Here is a 25,629-nt window from a genome sequence, read left to right on the forward strand (position 1 = left end):
CCTCCCTGGACTTTCTGCGTGCGCACACACACACACACACACACACAGACGCGCGCACACACACACACACACACCTGCCTCTGTGTTCAACAGCACGAGCATTCCACATTAATGGTTTGCTTTGTGTCCTGGAGCAGATCAGCACAGCACACAAGGGCTGTCAGAAATGGTGCTTTGAAAGGGGAGGAGCGCGTGTCTCCAAGGCGGCTGAGTTCAAAACAATGAGCAGAGCGGTCACTTGAGGCATTATGGGACAGCTCTGGAGGCCAGTTACAGCACAGAAAGCAATCAAGTGTTCACACTGGCAATAGAGCACTGGAGACTCTGCGCAAATAGCTTTACGACTCTCGTCGAAGTGGATTTTTTTTTTTTTTTTTTTTTTTTTTTATTGCAGCGCTGCAACTGAGGAGTTTCTGCACACAAAGTGGCTTGGCAGTGTGTACACAACTGCAGTTTGAGTACAAAAAGCTGCTTTACTGCGCAGAAACTTGCCAGTGTAGACAAGCCCTTAGTTATTTCATTCCAAATGTGACCTTCCTTAATTTTTTATCTTATTGCCCGTATCATTCCTTTATATAAGTTTTAACACGTTCTTGACTACTGCTGTTGTTTTAATAAATTCTAGAAACCATATAGTAAACCAGGATGCATAAATGTTGTTGAGAGGGAAATGGGTAAAGTATCATCTGTTTCAAGCTTCCAAAGGCTTATGATAGAGCAGTGTAAAAAGATTTTTTAAATAATTTTAAAATTCTTTGGTGATGTCTAATTTTCAGTGGATATACTTTGTAGTACTTCTTCGTAGTACCAAAAATTCCCATTACATCATGTTGTATGATTCCACTTGTTGGAGGAGCCTCTTCAAGCTGTGGACCTAGGTTTCCTCCCTGAAGGGGTCTTATCAATGTGGACCATCCTCTTACTATAGTTTCTCCCATACTTTCAGACCTGTCCATTGTAGGATTTTTTACTGCTGCTCACTACCGTAGTATCTGAGAGCCTTATGTATCCAAAATAGCTTTTCATGGACTTCATTGGGTCTTTGGTTCTTCCCCATTACGGGTTATGAGAATTTCTGCTTGGGATAGGTTAGGGTTTGGGGTTTTTTGGAGGGGAGTGCATGTGGCAGCTGATGTAAATATTATTCTGTTTATAGTGGAATATCTTCATCAAAAAGGGTAGGCTTTGAAGCATTTCCTAAAGACTGGATTTGTCTAATACCTTGTGGAAGATCATTCCACAGCTGGATCCCTTCAGCTGAGAATGCTTTGTCCCCAGCTCTCACATGCTTAGTTCCCAGAGGAGAGCAGCTGTGTTGATGATTTATAAATTAAGATGGAGACTGTAATGTAGCTGGGACCTGGGTGCACTATTTAATAATGAACTAGTTTTATTAGAACCAAAAACATTGTTTACTTATTTCTTTGGCCCATTGAAAACCACGAAGGCTGCTATGGTCACACTTTCCTATGTTGCAGGACATTAACCTTGTAATTATGGGACCATTCCAGGGGAAGCTAGTCATTAGGAACTAATGGGGTAAACACTACAAATAATGCCTTAGCTATTGGCCATATTATAGGTACTCTGCAGTGTGGCTAATAAATTGCAGGATTTAGTACAGCTGTTTGCCACTGGGGGACTTCTGGTGAGGCTGGAGCTACTACACTCCTTTCCCTGCAACACAGTGAGCAGAGGAAGGAGAGACAGAGGAAGGAATGCAGGATTCTGATGGGCTAATTCTGGTTTGCCCCACAAAGTATAGGGCCTCCCTTACCATTCAAGTTTCAAATCTGCAGCTGTGTGACAGAAGCACTCAAAATGTGACAAATGACCAAAACATGGAGTCTTTTATATTTTTCATCATCCCATAATTGACAGATCACAGTGGTTTTTAACATAAAAAAGAAACCCTGTTTTAAGCGGACTTTCCCTACCATGTGAAATACATAAATCAGTGGTTTTAAAAAGAAAATTGGGGAAAAATTCCATCATCTGCAACCATATGGATCTGTAGAGCTAATCCGATTAATTCCACCCCTGCTGAGGTAGAACAGTGGTTCTAAACCAGGGGTATGTGTACCCCTGGGGGTACTCAGAGGTCTTCCAGGGGGTACATCAACTCATCTAGATATTTGCCTAGGTTTGCGACAGGCTACATAAAAAGCACTAGCGAAGTCAATACAAACTAAAATTTCAAAGACAATGATCTGTTCAGACTGCTCTTTATTCTATACACTGAAATATAAGTACAATATTTATATTCCAATTGATTTATTTTATAATTATATGGTAAAAATGAGAAAGTACACAATTTTTCAGTAATAGAATGCTGTGACACTTTTGTATTTTTATGTCAAATTTTGTAAGTTTTTAAGTGAGGTAAAACTTGGAGGTACAGAAGACAAATCAGACTCTTGAAAGGGGTAAAGTAGTCTGGAAAGGTTGAGCGCCAATGAGGTAGAATATACAGTTCCTTGCACAAGTTTCCTGTTCTCACAATAGTTCCCTGTCATCATTGTTGCTGCTTCACATGGAGAAGCAATATTGTAATGAGGGGGAAGAGGAGCCTTTGATCCTGGTGATGGTGGATGTGAGGCAGGAGCGGGAGCCTCAATGCATGGAGAGTTTCATGTGTGCATCAACGGGGCAGATAAATTGGTGAATGAAATTATGGGTGATAGGTGAGAGTGGAGGGGAGGGGTGAGACAGTGAAGGGAAATTGAACATAAGAACAGCCATACTGGGTCAGACCAAAGATCCATCTAGCCCAGTATCCTGTCTTCCGACAGCGGCCAATGCCAGGTGTCCCAGAGGGAATGAACAGAACAGGTTATCATCAAGTGATCCATCCCCTGTCACCCATTCCCAGCGTCTGGCAAACAGAGGCTATGGACACCATCTCTGCCCATCCTGGCTAATAGCCATTGATGGACCTATCCTCCATGATTTTATCTACTTCTTTTTTGAACCCTGTTATAGTCTTGGCCATCAAGATCTAAGACCTAGACTAGATGGGAAGAAATTGGGAGTTTTAATGACCAGTAGAAGGGGTTAGAGAGGTATACATATAATTTTTTCCCACCCTGCCCTTTACAGTGAGTGTACCATATTTCTTTGAGTGCTTGCAGTGTCCATTCCACGTTAGGTGTGTGCTCACTTTGAGCAGTCACCAGAAATTTTTCCCTCAATGGTACCCATCGGGTCAGCTCTAGTGCCCTCTGGTGCCGAGCGCTCATAAGGGGTCCAGCCAAACCTTCTCAGTTTCTTTTTTCTGCCCATGATGGTCGCTGGAACTGCTCTTCTTGCTTCAGCAAGCTCTCCTCAGTGGAAGACTCTTCTCTGTGGTCTTAGTTTGCTACCTTCCCTTTGTTTCTTTCATCCCAGTTCTTTATTTCTAGTTTGGACAGCTGTGAACTTGTTGTACGTAGTTGGCGTTTTCACCATGTTAGCGGAGTCTTCATCTGCTCCCGGTACCAGACATGCCTCGGTCTCTAGGTTTCAAGCCATGTGCCTCCTGCAGCAAACCTATGCCTGTGAGCGACTCACACTCCAGTTGTCTGAAGTGCCTGAGAGAGACTCATATCTCTGCCAGATCTGCTGGGACTTCAAGGCCTGTACTAAGAAAGGCCGGGAGACGAGGTTGAAGTCCCTCCTGATGGAAGCAGCACCCCGACTCTCGTCATAGCCAATTCGGTCAGACTCAGCACCAAGCACGACGGCGTCGGTGCAGAGTGCTCCTCCCACCATGAGAGTCTCTGCACCGTTCACCTGTCACCAGTGCCAAAGAAAAAACATAAGACGCTGTTGGCTGAGAGGGGTGTTCCCCCAACTCTGAAGAAAGTCAAGTGTGGGGAGCACAGTGGAGTGTGACCTGAGTCTGACCACTCCTCTGACTCCGAGGGCGATACTGTTAACTCTGTCCTTTACGCAGGCTCCATTAAGTCCGGTCCTGGATCAACCTTCAGCACCAGAGGGACCAGCAGGATTGCGGTGCTGTCTACCTCGAAGGTGTTTGTTGCAGCCAGGGACTTGCGGGCGCTTTTGGTACTGCTGGCGATGGCGGTACAAGAGTCAGTGACGTCAGTGCCAGGGAGCAGAATGGAGCATGTTGCCCTGAACTCCCGTTTGGTACTGTTAAGGGGAAACTGTCCCTGCTGTCCTCAACACAGGTCTTCACGACTTGTCAGCGTTCCCCAGGACCAAGTGGTATCATCCTTCCAGGGTCCCTGGAGGAAGTCTCCAGTCTCAGAAGTGGAATCGTATCCCCAGCCAAGGAACTGTTCCCAGTATTCTCCCCTCCCCCCCCCATCAATTTATCCGGTTGTGGATCCATGTGCAGGGATATACCCGAATGCTTGGCACAGTGGGCATTGGCCTATGCAGATGCAATGGCCATTTTGGAAACTCTGGGTTTCCCCCCCAGTGCAGGGACTCCCCTCCAGGCGCTAATACTCGGTGGTCTCAGAGAGGAGAGCACCTCCCTCCCATTGAGCAGCACCGGACATGGACTCCGATACCAAACCCGGTTCCAATCCTCAAGATCGGATCAGAGCAGAAGAAGAAGAGGATCACCCCTGCTGGTGCAGAACTCCTCATCCTCTTCTCCAGATGAGGCAGTGTCAGGGGTGGGCATGTCACCTCCCCATGATGACTTCAGAGCTCATCAGGAGCTCTTGAAAAGAATGGCTTTCGAACCTCTTGCTGGAAGTAGAGGAAGTAGAAGTTAAAGAGCCCTCCCACAGCCTGGTCAATATTTTGACTGCGGCAGCCCTGTCAAAGGTGGCTCTCCCTCTCAATAAGGCCATCATGGGCCAGTTAAAGCTCTGTGGAAAACCCCATCTTCCTTGCCTTCCAACTCAAAAAGAGCCAAAAAAGAAGTTTTTTGATCCCTCTCATGGGTATGAGTACTTGTACTCCCACTCCCTCCTGAGTTCCTGGTGGTCTCAGTGGCCAACAAGAGGGACAGACAAGGGCAACAAGCAGCGATCCCCCCAGGCAAAAGACGCGGAGACTAGACCTTTTTGGTAGAAAGGTTTATTCTACAGGGGTTCTACAGCTCGGCATCTCCAATTAGCAGGCCTTGCTGGGGAGGTACAATTTCATTCTCTGGGACTTTGTTGAAATTCAAGGACTCGCTTCCCCAGGAATTCAGGCAGTAGTTCTCTTCTCTGGTAGAGGAGGGGAAGTCTGTAGTCAGGGCTTTCCTGCAGGCTGCCCTGGACACGGCAGACTCGGTGGCTAGATCCCTAGCTTTTGCAATAGTCATGCTTTTGGTTCCAATCCTCATGACTGCCAGCAGGGATCCAGCAGTCGATTCAGGACCTTTCACTTGAAGACGCTTCATTCTTCTCAGAGCAAACAGATGTGAAGCTCCATGGCCTGAAAGATTCCAGAGCCACCCTTAAGTCCTGGGTCTTTACACTCTGAAGCCTTCAACAAAGCACTTCAGGCCTCAACACTCCAACCATTTCTCAGCTCCACTTCCCCGTCAGGACCTGCAAAAGAAACGAAGCAGGTGTTTTAGACAAAGGCAGCTGCCCCTGTCTACCTCAGCGTCTCTACCTGACCTGCCCAGATACATTGGGGCAGCCAAACAGAACTTTTGATGGGATGCCAGAGGTCATTATACCAGTTCCCATGCCACTGGATCCTGTCCCCCTTTTGTTTTTGAACCGCCTGTCCCACTTTGGCATGACATGACATTGTCTGTTATCACCATGGAGTGCTGGGCGCTATACACTGTAGAATGTATACATTCTAGTTTATTTCCACTCCCCACACATTCCTTCCCTCCCTGTCCCTCTTCAGGTACCCTTCTCATGAGCAATTTCTGGTGCAGGAGGTGCAAGCCCTCCTCCAAGTGAGAGCTGTGGAGGAGGTTCCTCAGGACTTAAGAGGGAAGGGGTTTTACTCCCGGTATTTCCTAATTCCAAAGGCCAAGGTGGATCTCTGATCCATTTTAGACTTGTGCCATCTCAACGGTTATCTCAAAAAGCTGACTTCTGCATGGTCTCCGTGGCCTCCATCATCCCCTCCCTAGATTTGGGGGACTAGTATGCCACCCTCGACTCGAGAGACGCTTATTTCCACATCTCGATTTTCCAAGGCCACAGGAGGTTTCTCAGGTTCATTGTAAATCAGATTCACTATCAATTTAGGGTTCGGCCTTGTGGCAGCCACAAGCATTTTCACAAAATGCATGGCAGTAGTGGCAGCCTTCCTGAGAAGAATAGAGGTTCAAGTCTACCCATACCTCGATGACTGGCTGGTCAAAGGCCAGGCCCAGGTGGAGTCCATTATCCAACTCCATATAGTCGACCTTTCAGGTGCTGGACCTGCTTATAAATGAGCAGAATACCCTTGTCCCTGTACAAAGGATAGAGTTTATCGGAGCAGTGCTTGATTCCTCACAGGCAGGGCTTTCCTCCCAGAAGCCTGCTTCCAGACAATGGTGTAATTAATAGCCCAAGTCAAGACCCACCTGGTCATGACAACCCATTCCTGCCTTAGACTTTTAGGCCATATGGATGCGTCCACATAAGTAGTGCAGCATGCGAGGCTATATCTCAGATCCCTTTAAGCTTGGCTGACCTCAGTGTACTCACCCAGTCACCATCACCTGTACTCGGTGCTCACAGTTTCTGCCCCAGTCCTCGCTTCCCTCAACTGGTGGAGGGATCCTCTCTTAGTCCGCTCAGGCGTCCCTTTCACAAGACACCAGACTTCGTTATCCCTAGGTTTGGATGCTTCAGATCTAGGATGGGGGGCTCACCTACAGCACCTCAGCATGCAGGGCCTGTGGTCCCAGGAGGAGCTCTTCTTACATATAAATGTCGGGGAGCTAAGTGCAGTCTGCCTGGCCTGTAAGGTGTTTTTGCCCCACATCATGAACAAGAATGTTCGAGTGGTCACAGCAGGCAGGGAGTAGCTCTCTGTTCCCCATGTGAACACTGAACCACTGCTCTATGGCAGCCCAGCTCTGAAGGCAGCGCTCCCATAAGCAGCAGCGCAGAAGTAAACTTGACAATACTGCAACCATCCTACAATAACTTTGCGAGTCCCCCACAATCCTCTTTTGGGTCAGGACCCCTACCGTTACAACACCGTGAAATTTCAGATGTAAATATCTGAAATCATGAAATTTACTATTTTAAAAATCCTATGACTGTGACATTGACCAAAATGGGCTGTGAATTTGGTAGGGCCCTAGTAATCAGGCTATTTTTTTGCTGTTTCCCACCGAATCTGCACGCAAACAGGGAGGAGCAACGTCTCCACACACTGGACGTTAGATGCACCCTGTTACTATACATTGAGAGGATAAAACTATTCCATAGATCTACGTAGCTGTTTGTGGCAGTAGCAGACAGGATGAAAGGCCTTCCTATTTTGGCTGAGCGGATCTCATCCTGGATTCACACATGCTACGAGCAGGCGGGTGACCCACCACTGGCTATAGTGACGGCCCATTCTATGAGGTCCAGGACATCTGCAGAGAGATGACTTGGTCATCAGTACATACATTTTCTTCCCACTACACCATCACCCAGCAAGCTAGAGATGATGCCAGGTTTGGTCAAGCCATGTTGTGGTCAGCATGTCCATGAACTCTGATCCCATCTCCTGTGGTACTGCATGGGAGTCACCAAACGTGGAATGGACATGTGCAATGAATCTCAAAGAACAACAGTTATGTAAAGGTTAGTAACCATTTCCCTTTCATTCTGAAAGGGGGAATAGGAAGATCAGATCCCTTTTTCTTCCTACTTCCCCAGCGTCTTCCTTTATACTCCACTGAAATGCTTCCTGTGGCAATCCCCACAAAAAAGTCCCAGCTTTTTTTTAATGTTTATAATTTATTAATGTTTCCAACTGCACCAAAATACCAGATTATTCATAATACAAAAGCTAAATAAAGAGGGTTAGGGTAAAGGGAGGGTAGGGGGAAGCAGCATATCTATCTTCAGAGTCTACATTGATTATAGAACCCTAAAAAGTCAGCCCAAACTCCTTAGTATTTTTTGGGTATTCCTCTTCAGCGGAATCCCAGTCATTTGTTATCTGCGAGGTGAGCCAGTCATCAGTGTTTGATGCCTTCCAAACATTTCTGCAGGATTCCTTTTTTAGTGACCAAAGCTGCATGTTGGAACTATGCCATCTTGTTACCACGTAACCTTCAGGTATTAGGAATATATCCAAGAACAAAATTGAAGGGGGTGCAACTCCAACTTAGCATCCAGAGTCAGATTGGGCCAGTGAACCAACTCATACCAGAAGTTCATGATATAGGAGCACTCCCAAAACATATGAGCTAATATAGCAACAAGGAAGTTACATTTCTGACTGTGATCAGCATTCATGAGGCCCATTAGCCTATGTGGAGACCAGTATATTTCAAAAAGAGTCTTGGTGAATAAGCCATAGTCTCAGGTCTGTGCTTGCTTTTTTAACATTAAATACAATTGTATTCCATTGGGTTGGAAAAAAGTCCCCGTTTTTTACTTTTGAAAATAGGATCAACCTGCAGTGGAGAACAATAGGGATGGGGGAACAGCTTTCTAACTGCAGTCTCATCACTTACTTTGGGCACCAGCCACCTCTCTGTCATCCCATAGATCAGTACTTAAAGGTGGTCTGAAAAGAGTGGGAGGTCTATCATAAGTTGGAAGCAGCAGCTTTGGAAAGAGTGCTAGCATCCTTTGCTGACTTGGCTCAATTTTTATTTTTTTGCTGAGTCTGCCACCCCTTATGGGCCTCTCCCCACTTTAAACACTGCTATAGATAAACAGCAATTGAAATCACAGGAATCCAACACAGTTTTAAGAAATAGTGCATTTTGGACTGAAAAGCTGCAAATGTGTGTTTTTAATCTTCAATTTTCCCTTTTAGTAATTTACAGTTAGACTCTGTAATTCTCTTCCATCATAACTGGGGACAGTGTTTTCCCCAGAAATTGAAATTAGGGGGGATGTTCGAATTTACAGGGGCGGAGATGGCCAAAGAGAGGTGAGACCATGAGGGCGAAGGTGGGCTGTATGGCACCATAGTAAAAACTGAAAAATGTTTCATGACCATTTTATTAGATTTAACTCATGTTTTAAAAACATCACAAATTAAAGTTGGCTACTCAGGCCTATTATGAAGCACATCATCAACATCCTTCTTGGTTTCTTCTTGTAATTTTCCACAACTCTGTTAATTAACTTCTCGAATGCAGTGCGTTCAGCTTTGGTGGCTTCTCATGTCTCTGATGTTTCCAGTCCTTCATGATATGCTCATGATCAGGCAGAAGGCAACTAATGCGAGAAGTATGGGGAATAAGCAAGAAGAACTCGAAATGCTAGTAAATAAACTCTGACATAGTTGGCATCACAGAGTCTTGGTGGGATAATACACATGACTGGAATATTGGTATAGAAGGGTACAGCTTGCTCAGGAAGGACAGGCAGGGAAGAAGGAGGGGGTATTGCCTTATATATTAAAAATGTCTACACTTGGACTGAGGTTGAGATGGAAATAGTAGACAGACTTGTTGAAAGTCTCTGGGTAAAGATAATAGAGGTAAAAAACAAGAGTTATGTCATGGTAGAGGTCTACTACAGGCCACCTAACCAGGAAGAAGAGGTGGATGAGGCTTTTTTTAAACAACTAACCAAATCATTCAAAGCACAAGATTGGTGGTGATGGAGAACTTCAACTACTCTGACATCTGTTGAGACAATAACACAGCAAGGCACAAATTATCCAACAAGTTCTTGGAATGTATTGGAGACCATTTTTTATTTCAGAAGGTGGAGAAAGCTACTAGGAGAGAGGCTGTTCTAGATTTGATTTTGACAAATAGGGAGGAAGTGGTTGAAAATTTGAAAGTGGAAGGCAGCTTGGGTGAAAGTGATCATGAAATGGTAGAGTTCGTGATTCTAAGGGATGGTAGGAGGGAGAACAGAACAATAAAGACAATGGATTTCAAGAAGGCAGACTTTAGCTAACTCAGGGAGTTGGTAGGTAAGATGCCATGGAAAGCAAGCCTAAGGGGAAAAACAATTGAAGACAGTTGGCAGTTTTTCAAAGAGACATTATTAAGGGTACAAGAGCAAACTATCCCACTGCATAGGAAAGATAGGAAGTATGGGAAGAGACCACCGTGGCTGGACCGGGATACCTTCAATGATCTAAAAATCAAAAAAGCGTCCTACAAAAAATGGAAACTCGGTCAAATTACAAAGGATGAATATAAACAATTAACACAAATATGTAGGGACAAAATTTGAAAGACCAATGCGCAAAACAAGATCAAATTTAGCTAGAGACATAAAGAAAACATTCTACAAATACATTAGAAGCAAGAAGAAGACCGAGGACAGGGTAGACCCGTTACTCAATGACGGGGGGGAAACAATAACAGAAAATGTGGAAATGGCAGAGGTGCTTAATGACTTCTTTCTGTCAGTTTTCTCCAAGAAGGTTGCTGGTGATTGGATGTCTAAGGCCTTGTCTTCACTGGCACTTTACAGCGCTGCAACTTTCTCGCTCAGGGGTGTGAAAAAACACACCCCTGAGTGCTGCAAGTTTTAGTGCTGTAAAGTGCCAGTGTAGACAGTAGCTACTCCCCTTTATAGCTTTTTTTATTTTTTTTTATAGCTGTGATTACACAGCCATGTTACAGCACTGCTACAGCAGCGCTTTAACGTTGCTAGTGAAGACGTGCCCTAACATAGTGAATCCCAGTGAAAATGAGGTAGGATCAGAGGCTAAAATAGGGAAAGAATAAGTTAAAAATTACTTAGACAAATTAGATGTTTTCAAGTCACAGGGCCTGATGAAATGCATCCTAAAATACTCAAGAGCTAACTGAGGAGATATCTGAGCCATTAGCAATTATCTTTGAAAAGTCATGGAAGACGGGAGAGATTCCAGAAGACTGGAAAAGGTCAAATATAGTGCCAATCTATAAAAATGGAAATAAGGACAACCCGGGGAATTATGGACCAGTCAGCTTAACTTCTGTACCCGGAAAGATAATGGAGCAAAAAATTAAGCAATCAAATTGCAAACATCTAGAAGATAAGAAGGTGATAGGTAACAGTCAGCATGGATTTGTCAAGAATAAATCTTGTCAAACCAACCTGATAGCTTTCTTTGACAAGGTAACAAGCCTTGTGGATAGGGGGGAAGTGGTAGACATGGTATATCTTGACTTTAGCAAAGCTTTTGATAGTGTCTGGGAGGGAAAGTACACCTCATAAACAAACTAGGGAAATGCAACCTAGATGGGAGCTACTGTTAGGTGGGTGCAAAACTGGTTAGAAAACCATTCCCAGAGAGTAGTTATTAGTGGTTCACAGTCATGCTGGAAGGGCATAACAAGTGGGGTCCCGCAGGAATCCATTCTGGGTCTGGTTCTGTTCAGTATCTTCATCAATGATTTAGATCAGGGATTCTCAAACTGCAGGCCCTCAGGGGGTCACAAGGTTATTACATGGGGGATTGCGAGCTGTCAGCCTCCACCCCAAACCTCGCCTTGCCTCCAGCATTTATAATGGTGTTAAATATAGAAAAATGTGTTTTTAATTTATAAGGGGGTTCGCACTCAGAGGCTTGCTATGTGAAAGGGGTCACCAGTACAAAAGTTTGAGAACCACTGATTTAGATAATGGCAGAGAGAGTACACTTATAAAGTTTGTGGATGATACCAAACTGGGAGGGAAAGACACGAGAAGTAATTCTTCCACTCTTCTCCACGCTGAGTAGGCCTCAACTGGAGTATTGTGTCCAATTCTGGACGCCACATTTCAGGAAAAATGTGGACAAATTGGAGAAAGTCCAGAGAAGAGCAACAAAAATGATTAAAGATCTAGAAAACGTGACCTATGAAGGAAGATTGAAAAAAGTTGGATTTGTTTAGTCTGGAAAAGAGAAGATTGAGAGGGGACATAACAGTTTTCAAGTATATAAAAGGTTGTTACAAGGAAGAGGGAGATGAATTGTTCTTCTTAACTTCTGAGGATAGGACAAGAAGCAATGGGCTTAAATTGCAGCAAGGGAGGTTTAGGTTGGATATTAGGAAAAACTTCCTAACTGTTAGGGTGGTTAAGCACTGGAATAAATTGCCTACGGAGGTTGTGGAATCTCCATCATTAGAGATTTTTAGGAGCAGGTTAGACAAACACCTGTCAGGGATGGTCTAGGGATGCCATGAGTGCAGAGTACTGGACTAGATGACCTCTCAAGGTCCCCTCCAGTCCTATGATTCTAGGATTGCACAAAATTCTATTCAATGAGGAAAAAGAACGCTTAACTGTAACTGTTTGGACTGGAAGTAGCAAGAGATGAATTCCTACTTCTTTCATCCCTGGAAACATAGCACAAAGATTGGATAGAAACACTAGTCATGATAAAGAAGAATTTGAAGTCAAATCTTCATTCATTCATCGTATGATATTCCACTGTGTGTTCAAATTCTCTATTGTGTCCTGATCACATAGCAGCCCTATTGCTAGTAGTGCCTCACTCCACTCAGCTGTCAGTGTTTTATAAGACAGGCAGCTGTAAAAGCCACATAGAGATTGAGTACAATCTAGAAGTCGCTGTTGTAGATATGCAAGTCAACTTCTGGACTGAAGTCTTTGCTTCTTCCAGTATGTTTTCAATGGATATCTCTCTGATTGATCCAAGTGTAGCTTCTATTGCTGGACAAAGTTCTACTACTATTGTAGCAGATACCTGGATGGCATTGTAACAGTAGACTTATGAGCAGGGCTTTGGAGCTGTGCTCCGGCTCTGCTCCAGCTCCAGGCAAAAACCTGTAGCTCCACTGCTCCGGAGCAGCTCCGGGCTCCGCTCCAAAGCCCTGCTTATATGAGAGAATGGCAATAGTCTTCTTTGAACTTAGTAGCAAAAGTAGTCCCCCAGCCTCACTACTCTAGATCCGTCCCGTCTCAGTAGATACTTTCCAAAGTCAGTAATAACGGTTGCAGTAATTTTAATGCAACAGCCCAGGATCACTCATGAGAAAGCCAATGGGTTTCCCAGGTTGGACTAATTTGAACTTCAGTCCTAGTGTATCTTCTATTTTTTTTCAAGACGTTCAGTCTTATTGGACTCTTGTTGAAAAAAGAGTATAATGAAGACATTAAATTTATGGCTTTTTAAATGTCTTTTGCAGATTCTGTAGCTCGTACTAGTGCTAGCTGGAGTGCTAACTGGCCTCTTCAGTGTGCATAGGAGAGATTAGGGTTGCACTTTTCTCTGAGCAAAGCTTGTACTCCACTATGTCTTCCAAAGAAGTTTGCAGCTTCATCAAATGCACAAGCAGCCATCTGTTAGGGGTTCAGTTTACAAGCATTTAACTCTTCTGAGATGTGGGTTGTCACAGATGCAGCCGATGTGTCTTCTATAACCTGCATCTGTTGGCCTATACTGATATCAAGGTAACGTACACAATGACTTAATATTTGATGCCCATTTGAATTGGTGCATTCATCAGCCATGTATACACATATTTTTAATGTGGTGAGAGAGTTCTTCACTATTTCAGCTGCTTAGTCTTCCACTGTTGCACCATATGCTTCTAACCAGTCAGTTGAGTTTCTTGCAGAAAAATGGTGAGCATTTGCCGGTTTTGTTAGGAACCAGTGTCCGACTTCAGGATTAACAAGTGACAATGTGCTTAACATTGGCCTCCATTTTGTAGTGTGTGATATTTCTTGCTTAAATAGAAAGTATGATGCGACAGCCATGTTTGTTCGCATAAACTGTGTTGGGTCTCCAACATTCTTAACAGCCTCATTAAGTACTTCTAAAATTGGTTTTGACAGTGACTGGCTTATAAGGCTTTTTCTGCATGTCAGTGTAGTCCAGAGGCTTGGTATTTTGCAGCCTTTTCACATAGTTTGCCAGCATTGGCTTTGCTGATCAGTTTGGCAAACCAAGCTCCTCCACTTTTACTATATAAATCCATGGTACCCCCACATCTTGAATATTGCATGCAGTTCTGGTCGCCTTATCTCAAAAAAAGATGTATTGGAATTGGAAAATGTGAAGAGAAGGGCAACTAAAATTATTAGGAGCATGGAACAGATTCCACATGAGGAGAGATTAAAAAGACTGGGACTTTTCATCTTGGAAAAGAGACAGCTAAGAGGGAATGTGATACAGGTTTATAAAATCTTGACTGGTGTGGAGAAAGTGAATAAGGAAATGTTATGTACTCTTTCACATAACACAAGAAGTAGGGGTCATCCAATGAAATTAACAGGCAGCAATTTTAAAACAAAGAAAAGGAAGTACTACTTCATACAACGCACAGTCAACCTGTGGAACTTTTTGCCAGGGATGTTGTGAAGGCCAAAATTATAACGGGGTTCAAAAAAGAACTAGTTAAGTTAATGGAGGATAGGTCCAGGATGGTCAGGGATGCAACACCATACTCCAAGTGCCCCTAGCCTCTGTTCGCCAGAGAGTGAACAGCAGGGGATGGATCACTCGATGGTTGCCTGTTCTGTTCATTCCCTTTGAAATACCTTGTATTGGTCACTGTCGGAAGACAGGATACTGGGCTAGAGGGACCACTGGTCTGATCCAGTATGGCTGTTACCTAAAAATTAATTATAATATAATAATAAAAATGTTTAATATAGAAACTCCCCAAGATAACGATCTCTTGAGATAGTGACAATGTGAGATAATGATCTTGGCAAATAATGCATTTTAAAAATCTTGACCTATTAGCAAATGTATATTTATATAAGTTTCCCAGTCACAAAGCTGGCATTCTGGAGCAAAATCACGATAACATGTCCAATAAACAAATGTTCCTTTAACGTGCCTCTCCCTTTTCCCTCCACCGCATTCCACTCATAGTTATTGTCCTTGGTCAGTGGAGACCCAGAGTTCAGAGATTCTTTTGTGTGAGTTCACCTCCCACCTTGGATAGTGGTGGGGGAGAAGGCACTTTGCTCGTTCCTCCAGCTGCTCGCCACTTGCTCAGTCGCCAGTGGTGCTGCGCCATCACCTTCTGCTGCCACCTGCCACTGTGACCTCTGCGAGTCGGTCCCTTGAGGTTCCACACAGCTCTCAGTGGAAGAACCTCACTGCTAGTGCAGGCTGGATTGTCTCTTCCACCAAAACACTGTCCCCCAGCAGGTCTAAGCACTTATACCTGATTATCAGTGATTTCAGCTCTGGTGCTCACTTTAAAACAAACAAACAAACTCTCTATCGAGTCTAATCAGCTCTATCTTTAAACAGGGGAGAAGGGTAGGTCAAATGGTGCCTATGATTCTTAGGCAGAGCCCACACCACCAAGCAAATTACCTGTCCCCACCCCTTCTCTCTCCCCACTGAGATCTGGCATCCAAACCCACTGCTTAGCAAGTGCAGTTCAGTTGAGGGTGGGTGACCCCCTCATTCAGGACAGGCTAAGTACAGTCCTTCTGCCCTTTACTCATACAAGAAGGATAACATTCCATTACCCCCACATTCAATACTAAAGTGATTTGTAACCCAACACCAGGCAAAATCGATCATTTGGCCAAGACAGCTCTGTCTGCTGGATACCTAGGCAGAGTAGCTGTGTTCATGTAAATATAGTCTGGTCCTGAAGCCTTCCCCCAACCCCATCCTCCAGCTCATCACTAGCTGTCAGAGGAGAGCTCATTCAGACCTTGCTTACAAATCATAATTTGAAATTATTAGGTTGGCCAACATCGCCAAAACAAATACACCAACCTCATAAAAAAACAACAGCTATGTGAGGAAGATAGTCTCTGTTCATGCTTTTCAAACCTATTATGCTTTTTCAGGTACCAATGTTTTATCATCTATTGTTTATGCTTTTAAAGTGTGTACTGTTGACCGTCTGGGGGGCGGGGGGGGCGGGGTTGATGGGGAAATTCAGGTAAATCCCTGATGGGGAAGAAACACTCACAGGTTCCCTGCCGTGATGCTATGCTGTATAATCCTGCTGCAGAATCACCAGACAACCTTATAGGTTCTAGAGACTCAGATTTACTTGTAATGTGCTTTTAAGGAGTGTATGTAACTTCTGAGGCTTTTATGCAAGAGAAGTTTGCATGCAATCCATCTAAATGTAGCAGTTAATTCAAGTGGGAGAAGAGAGAAAATCTGCCAGAAGCTGAAAGAGAATGGCCTAAAAACAGTTTTAAAAATAAACAAACAAACTTGGAACAAATCGAAGGACAGCAGGGAACCAATTCAGGCTGCATTCAACCACCACACTGTAGCATGGTAAGATTAAGTTTAAAGAGCAATAGTTTACACAGATATTTTTTAAAACATTCTCTGAATATTTAACTTGTATCTTTGCAGTGAGAAGGAACCAAAATAAATACAAGTCCAATTATTTTCACAGATTCTTCTTGTATTCTTGTTACTCGCTAATTTGAGGCCAATAAAGGGGTTTCAAATTTTTTGCAACAGCTGTTCAAGCTCTTCCATCTCTTTGTACCGGATGATGGCTCTCACAAGAGAGTTATACAGGCTGTTCCACAGTTTTAAGACTGAGTTCATCAAAAGGGGTGCAACTTTACAACATGCTGTGGTGAAAAATAAGCGATGCTAAATTCTTCTATTACACAAAAATCTAATTAGCAACTCTGGGACTGGAAAAAATACGAAACATTGAGTATTCAATCAGAACTGTATTTCAAGTGTCAGAAAAAAACAAAGCAATGTGGTAATAGTGCAATGACATACTGGAGTTTGTGTGGCTACATGACATGGTAGCAAGTGTGGGCCAGTGGCTTGGGCACAGGACTGAAAATCACAGGGCATAGGTTCTGAGCTCTGCCCCTGACTCACTGTCATAACTCTGTTCTTCATCTTTATAAAGATAACAATAGTTATCCACCTTTGTAAAGAGCTTTGACATGTATACTTGAGATCATAGCTTTGAGGCTCTGCTAACAACACTGCACCAAACAGGAGGGCACTAAATCTCCACAAAGCACAAAAGGATTAGCTTAGTTGTTGGTTTTGCTTCAGACATGATGTAGCTTTTTCAGTTCCATATTCTGGCATTCTGTTTATACCTGTGTCTTCAGTTAGAATAGTGATTTTTTTCAGTTAGTATTTTTAAATGAGTTTTGCCTAGGTGTTACCTACAGAAGAAGGAATTAGAAGGACTTTAATATTAAGGTTTGGTCTTGTTTCTCAGATTCTCAGAAGCTGATGTTCTACTACTCCCTTCCATGCTAGCCCTACTAAATTGTTTCCTACAGGCCTATGTTGTTAGTTTTCATATTGAAAGTAAAGTTAGTGACATGCTATCCATTGCCAGTGCCCTTTGACACTTCTGTGATTCGTCAGTCACAGAATTTTCTGCAGAATTCATCCCTTGCTGCAAAATCGTGCTCCAGAGTCTCAGCTTTTATTTTTTTAAATGAATGGTTCTAGTTCTTATGATTGTGAAGATGATCTTTGAAATCATGAACAGATTTGAAACCAATGCAGTGCAGAGAGCCTGCAACAATAGCTCTGAAAACTGTGAACTGCCCTATTCATCTCAGTCAGGGCCCATGGACTCGGCAGTTCCACAGCATCTGGCTTGTGCAGGCAAGCTTCTGATATTTTGTATTCAGTTTCCCTTCTTGGTCAAGACTGGTCTGCAGCTGCCTCTTGCTTTCCAGTTTTCCTCACTAGGGGGAGTTAATTGGATTACAGTGAAAACTGCACTGTTCCTTTGAGCTCAGGCAGGAGGGGGTTAGAGCCAGAGCTAACGTACAATTTACAGCCAGGGAGTGGTGGCGGGGGGGGGGGGGGGGGGAGGAAGAGAAGGGGAATGGAATCTAAGAATTTATGCTGGCAAATAGCGCTGGTTGGAAAAATTCCAATGAAACATTGTTCATCAGAATTTGTGGATTCATTAAAAGCTAAACGTTTCACTGAGATAATTCAGTTTCAGCAAAGTTCCAGTTGAACCCAGGCAGCGATCCGCTAGAACCCTGCCAGCTTGCCTGTCCAGCTCCTCAGCAGACCACATTGGCGGACTCTTTAGTAGAGAATTTAGAAAACGTTGGTTTTCATTCCTAATTGAAACAAAACTAAATTGTGAAATATCAAAATCCTCAATGAAACTGAATTACCATTCTCTGCACAGCTCAACTGGCAAGTTAGGCTGGCTGGGGAATAGTGCAGTAGCTGAAGCCCTTGGATCCAGGGAAATGAGATGTAAAACCATCTACAAGCTCTGCACTCCTGTCCTCCAAATTTCTTTGACACATGCAGACAGAGGGATGGCCTGAACCCGGCTGCTTGGACAGCATCACAGGAGCAAAGTCCCAGGGAGTGGAGTTGGGCTGCCTGGAGAGCATAGTGAAAACCCATCCACAAAAGAAGTCACTGTCAAAAATAATCTCTCGTGAACGTTATGCCAATACAAATTTTCAGTTAAAATAGCCATAGTTCTGTTTTTGTGTGGGAGAAAATGGGAATAAATGGTGTTTCGTGACAATGGAATAAATTAATGTTATTGTGGAATTTAGGGGTTGTTGCCACAGAAATTAGGAGTTGTTGCCACGTGTTGTGAACCTGGTCTAATTATGTCACGAAGTACACAGGACTTAGAATATAGAATGCATTCACAGTGATGTTTGTTTGATTTACCATAAGAGTAAAAAGTTGATAGATGTCAAAAATAGTAAATGGAATAGTTCTGTTTTATCTTTCAAATAATTGTTAAGTTTAAAAAAAAAATGAATTTCACCGTATGTGGTTAGTATTATATTTGGGTGATTTGTATTGTATATGTGTATTCTATGTCCTATACTACTTTCTTAAAATGAAAATAAACAATAGCTGTTCCTCATATATTTTTTTAACAAAGTTAAAGGGTGGAAAGTTTTTTCTTTTGTAACACAGAGCAAGAAAGGCCCTCTTGTGGTCATGATTTTTAAAAGTCGTGGGAATTTTCCCTTCTGTGCCTTACCTCAGCCAAGCAATATTGTAATAAGAAAATTGACTTTAGGGAGAGTTTATCGATAGAAAAAACCATACATGACACTAGTCTTTTTCTGTTCTTGTCATTCTTATGATGCTAGTTTGAGCCAGTAAGTTTTGCACTATTTGCAATTTAGTCACTTGCTACTTTAGCCTATGTAGCTGGGGAGCTTTCCATTAACTGCACATATTAATAATGGGGGGAATTTATTTATTGAATAATAGATATTTGGATTTCTTAAGTAGCTAAAGCACCATACTGTGGAACAAAGAATAGAGTATGTTGTAGTTACTATATATCACAGTTTGCTCCTTAAACCACAAATTTGTGTTTTCTCTTTGACCACTTTGCAATAATTCCTTTTTTCTCTCTCTCTTTCAACAGCCCAGTGACTTCTCAGTATCTCTAAAGGCATCAGGGAAGAACAAACATTTCAAGGTGCAGCTCGTGGACAATGTCTATTGTATTGGCCAGCGTCGATTTCATTCAATGGATGAATTGGTGGAACACTACAAAAAAGCTCCCATCTTCACCAGTGAACACGGGGAAAAGTTATATCTTGTGAAAGCACTTCAGTGACGTTGAAGATAGACTATGCCGCCTAGGCCTCTTATAACTTTCAAGCCTTAGGTCCTAATTCACTTTTATAGAGCAGAGCAATCTACTCCCTGAAGCAGGCTTAAAGAATGGTCTCTTTCCAAAGTGTTTGCTCTGTTGGTTGTTATTGTCCTTTTTTGGTTTGATTTTGTTTTGTTTGCCTATTTTATCTTTTCGGTTCTGTTAATCTCAGATGACCTCCCCTCAGGTTGAAAATTTCACTTAAATGGGCGTTGTAAGCACTCACTTTCATGCCTGAGTTCTAAACTCCCCTCTTCTGTGTACGTTTACATAGTTAGTTCCAATAAACGAGGGGTGTTTTCAATTCAAAACAGTGTTAATCTGTTCAAATTGCTCATGCTGACAGAACTGTTCATTTGAGAGACATCGGGCACAGTTTGAATGCACTGAAGCTGCAGCTAATTAAGTGAGATATAGTAGACATAACAGTTGTGGCAGTGAGTTCTGTAGCTATTTTGCTTACCAAGTAGTATATTACAAAAATTCCTAGTTCCTAGAAGCACTCTTTACACTGTACTCTGCTATTACATTGCCTCTTTAACTCTTTGTAAAGAGTACACTAATTAAAGCATTTTGTAATAGTACTTCTTAATCTACTATGGTAAGATTGTAGTAAAAGAAAACTATCTAGTGTATTTTGGTCTGTAATTGCAACAGAGAGGAATTTTCTTTTTTACATTGATTGCTAGAGAAAGAATCATTGAATTGTAAAGGCTGAATGTTTTGGTAATCTACAACCAAATGTGCCATCCACATAATGCTTTTTCCTCTTGCCCTTCTGCTTGTTTGAATTAAACAATTATGTATTTAATTCTCGAAGTAATATGTATCTGTAGCTGATTGTTGACACTAATACAGAAGATTAATAAAAACTGATCTTGGGGTGGGGTGGGCGGGCTACCAACACTATTCTATATATAGATATATATATATTTGCTTTATAGAGAAAATCTTCAGGGTTTACAGATTGGTGGGATTGGTAGTAGGAGACACACAGAATGTTTATGAAGAAAATGCATTTTCTCTTTTCTTTACATTTAAACTCCTTTATGGTTTAAATATACAGTCTTGAGATGGCACATTCCTGAGATTGAAGAAGGGATCTTGAGATCTCAAATTCTTGCATACCCAGTTTTTTGGATATTGTAATAAAAAAGATATTATGTCAAGATGGAGTACTGGATTTATCCTTGAGTGGTAGTCATGGTGTTGGTTTAGTAAGGTGAAATAGTGTAAATATGGAATTTGTGTATTTTGGTCTAAGAAGAAAAAAAATTGAGCAACATACTGTAGGTAATGAGAAATACTCTGTAATGTTTTCAGTATTGATTACTATGATGAGGAAGACCGTAAACAGCTTTAATGAAAATGCAAAAGGAAGCCATTTCCTAAGGCCTTCACCTTTTGTTTTATTTGTTGTTTTATCTGTCATTGAAATATGATTCCTTCTTTACCCTGGGAATTCAGCCACTGGCTGAGACTCTGTAATGTGAACAGGATTTACACGGGTGCAGCATGATTTGCTTTGATTTAAATCATCTTTGCTATGCACTTGCACAGGTGGCTGAAAACCCAGTGTAAGAAAGGCTTGAAAGAGGGTTAAAAAAAAAACAAGATAAATCAATGGAGGATAGGTCCATCAATGGCTATTAGCCAGGCTGGGCAGGTCTGGTGTTCCTAGCAGCTTTGCCAGAAGCTGGGAATGAGCAACAGGGGATGAATCACTTGATGATGACCTGTTCTGTTCTTTCCCTCTGAAGCACCTGGCATTGGCCACTGTCAGAAGACAGGGTACTGGGCAGGATGGACCTTTGGTCTGACCTAGTATGGCCGTTCTTATGTTGAGGGGCAGACCCTGTTTTGGAAGTTTTACAAACCTATTGTTTTCTTATCACGCCTGTGTGTGCACGCTCGCGCTCTCTCTCTCCCCCCCTCTCTCCCCTTTTAGATTGCTTCATTTTTTCAATAGAATCTACTAGTAAAAATCAGACATCTGCTTGACTTTCTATAGGACAGCTCTGTAGTGGCACCACTGATTAAGAATGACCCAGATCTGTATAGTTACATTGCTGTCATAAAGAGTCCTAATTTGTGGGCTGACATCTCCAGGCAGTGACCAAATATTAGGAACATAGGAATTTCCATACCAAATTAAGGTTTTTTTCTTCACCCTTCTCTGGATTCCTTCTATCTGGAGAGCTAAACGAATACTATACTTTAAATGAGGGGATACCACAAGTTTATATAACGCCATCACAATCTTGGTGTTGTTTTCTTTCCCAATCTTTATACATCCTAACATTGCTTGTTTTTGACTGCTGCTGTGTATTGAGCAGAGGTGTTCATTGAGCTGCCTACAGTGAGAGGTTACAGTTAATTTATACCCCAGCAATGTTATATGAGTAGTTTATATTATTCTTCCTAATGAGTTTTAGCTTGCCTTTGTCAGTGCTGAATTTAATCATGCTGGTTTGTTGGGTCCCACAGCAGTTCCTCAGTCTCTTGTAGTCTGGACTGATATAAATAATTTTGTGTCTTCTGCAAGATTTTCCACCTCACTGATTCCACTTTTTTTACAGTTGTTTAATGATTATACTAAACAATACTGGTCCTAATAAAGATTGCTGGGATATTCTACTGTTAGAATATCTACTTTAGGAATAATTGGAAACTATTTCTGTTTCTCAGCCAGTTTCTACTCCCTGACATAACCTTTATATGTCACTCCATGACTGCTTAGTTTCCATAACAGCCTCTTGTCAGAAGTTACTGGGGTTTTGTTTTGTTTTTTAAGATTAAAGAAATTAATCCACTTGTTCTTCAGATCCTTTTTTCATTAACAGGGCTTAAAGAATTTTAGTAGATTAGAAAGACATGATTTTTCTTTACATAATCATTCTGGCTTTTCCAAATAATATCAGATTTTTCTAAGTGCATTCTATTTTTAATTATTTCAACCAATTTTATTGGTGCTGCCATTTAATGTTTTTCTTGCCTTTCACTTCCTTTTTTTAATTTAGTCATATGCACACCTTCTCTGAATCCATTAAAGTACACTGCTGTATCTAAATGCAGTAATAGTTCAAGGATTCTAATTTCCTTACTAGGGTCTTTTGGACTAGCTTCTTCTTTTCTTTTATTATTTGTTTGTTTTGTCATAGCACCTAGGGAGCCCTGGTCATTGACCGGGACCCCATTGTGCTAGTGCTCTACAAACACAATAAAAAATAGTCAAATCCTGCCCTTTCTCAATTTGAGTGTCAATGGTCTAGTATGATCTAGTATGGCATATTTGTAGTCTTATGGTTTAGAATTTATATTCCGTTGAATGGTCTTTTCCACTCAGAAATTTTCTCTCACAAGTTTCTGTGGATTTTTTTTAAATCTAGTGCTACGCCTCCACCTCTTTGCCTTATGCTGTTCATCTTGTATAATTTATTACTTGGTATAGCAATATATGCTATTGATTTTTTGCAGTCTACAATGTTTCAGTAATGCCTATTCTTCGAGTAGTGTCCCTGTGGATGCTCTACTTCAGTTTCACATGTACCTTGAGCCTTGATTGGAGATTTTTTGTTAGCAGCCTCCATTCAGCTCAGGCATGCACTCTATACAATCTTGTGCTTCACTCCAAGGGTATATAGGGCTGTGAGGGAAAACCACCCTCAGTTCCTTCTCTACTACCTTAGCCTGAGATGGAGCTGTGGCGTGTCCACCTCATGTGTGCCTCAGCATGTTTTTCTTTAGTTAGTTCAGTTTAGTGTTGTCAGTCTAAAATTAATTACATAGCAGTAAGAGGTTTGAGATTTTTTTCCTATCCTTTTTTTCTGGGGAGCTTATTTGGCCTGGCTGGGCATGCCTGGCTCACCAGGTTTCAAACAGTGCATTTCTTGCCGGGAGGCTATCCCAATCACTGACAGCCACTCTAAGTGTATCCACTGCTTGGGAGAGTCCCATATCTCCCAGAAGTGTAATTTTTGGCTGGCTCTCAAATCTAGAGCATGAAAGAATCGGGAGACCAAATTGAAGCTGCTGGTGATGGAGCACTCCCTACACCCCAGTACATCTGTCTCTGGACAGATCTGGGGCCCCTTCAACCTCAGCTAAGGTCTCCCTTAAGAGGGGGATGGCCACGGAGGACCCAGGGAAGGTTCAGAAGAAGAACTCTGTCTCCCACCACAGGAACTGGTTTCCAAGAGGTCCCAATCCTCCTCCTAAGTCTGTGGTGTGGGAGGCCTCAACCTGACTCAGTATCATGGAGGTGAAAGACTCTTCCTCTGGTATCGTCGGAGCAGGGAGATCCCAGAGCACTTCAGAAAAACACAGCTCTAGCAGACCCTCGGTACTGATTGTGAAAGACCGGGCGGTCCAAACACTTCTCTAAAATGGCACCGTCTACATCAAATTACCAATGGTGCCTTCCCACTCGTCTCCATCGGTACCAAAAAGGCTTTAAAAAGGGCTAACTTTTTGTATAATTATAGAAAAACAAATTGGGGGGGGGGAATGGTTTCTGCCCCTAAAATTGAGTCAGTTTGCCCAAAAATAGATATTCTAGTAATCGGGTTTTTGGAATTTAGACTAGCAACTTGCTTGGCAAAAGCAACTGGATAGCTATTGGTTATGATTTCTGTTCACTACTGGTCTAGGTTGTTTTGGACCAATAACCTAAAGTTGAAAGGATTTCTATGCCATTTTCAATCCCTGGTCCATCTAGTTTTTACCCCTTTGTCAATGTGTACAAGTCAATGTTTGTAAATTTTAATTTATAATTAAATTTAGGGCTTGTCTTCACCGTGGAGGAATGCACACTACAGGGGTATGATTTCTGTAGGAATAACAGAGCATTGTTTTAAGTAATAAAAATATAGGATGGACTCAGGAATGATTTTTAATTATTTTACCTTTTTCTCCTATGTAGGTTACTTTGTTACTTAGGTTGAATTTTTGCATAATAAGCCAATTCAGTGTATATTTTATAAATTTACTACAAGGGTTAAGCAAGCAGTTATAACACAAATGTAAATTTAAGTAAAATATGTTACTAGTTAAGTTAGCTTATAGTTTTGCTCACTTAATTTACAAAGGTACAAGTTGAGGTTACAATTGAGATTTAATCAATAATAAGTCAATGGTTCAATTTATCTGGCTTGCCAATTACTGCAGTTAGCAATTAAATCAAACTACAATGAGCAATTTGAGGAAAACAGTCCTCTTCAAATTTTATAGGAAGGTTAAGTGGAGAAGTTCTTCCCTTTGGCTTGAGCAGTTTAGCTCAGTGTCTGCTAGAGACAAGGACTGTTGCCTGCCTTGATTTTAGGGAAGTACTCTTAAAATAATTTCTTTATAGCTTCCTTTTGGCTACTTTTCTCCCATTAAGCTTCACTGTTCACAAGGATTACAGTAAGCTTGTCTTATTTAATGTATTTATCTCCCCACAATGCCTGCATCTTTCTGTGGCACAGACACCGTGATTTCTGAATTACCAGATTTATAGCAGTTTTAGAATGACACTGGTTTAATCCGGAGATCTTTCTGTTTCAATAACAGATTTATGGGTTTAGTATCTAGTTTGGGGAACAGTAACACAAAAAGAGACCCACGCACTAGTGGGTGTTAGAGCAATTTGAGATCCTCGAATTCCTCTACAGAAGGATTTTTCACACTTTCTCAAAGTCTCACATGATTGGTTTTAACTTGGAACAGGTTAATATTTACTGGTATCTTCATCAATTATAAAATGTAATTTAAGCTTTCACATGTGATGGGCTTGATCTTTTCTCTCTTTTAGTTGCACTTTAGGCTGATCTCAGCCAGTGTTCTCTCTTCCTTTGGGTGGCCCGTCCAAGGAAGAGGAGAGCAGGACACCACTTTGGGTGTTGTGTTGATGGGAGAGAGGCCCTCCTTCTGTCTGCATAGTTGGCATCTTTTGTAAGGGTCATTGATTCCTCTACTCCATCCCAGCGGACACTCTTGTCCAATTAGGAGTTCCAGCATGTTGGTTATATCTCCTTGTGGACCAGTGACCTGTCACCTTAATCTTGGAGTTG

At 42.1% G+C, this 25,629-nt stretch overlaps 1 protein-coding gene across 1 annotated transcript in view; it reads left to right on the forward strand.

Annotated features, from left to right (window-relative positions):
• The window catches only part of NCK2 (NCK adaptor protein 2), a 173,523-nt gene extending 153,143 nt beyond the window's left edge, over positions 1 to 20,380 (forward strand). Inside the window, exon 5 of the mRNA XM_065416012.1 lies at positions 19,346 to 20,380. Coding sequence (XP_065272084.1) covers positions 19,346 to 19,540 — 195 coding nt within the window. The 3' untranslated portion in view covers positions 19,541 to 20,380. The remainder of the gene's footprint in view (positions 1 to 19,345) is intronic.
• Positions 20,381 to 25,629: the final 5,249 nt, after the last annotated feature.

Source organism: Emys orbicularis, chromosome 1, assembly GCF_028017835.1.
Source record: "Emys orbicularis isolate rEmyOrb1 chromosome 1, rEmyOrb1.hap1, whole genome shotgun sequence".
NCBI classification, from domain to species: domain Eukaryota; kingdom Metazoa; phylum Chordata; order Testudines; family Emydidae; genus Emys; species Emys orbicularis.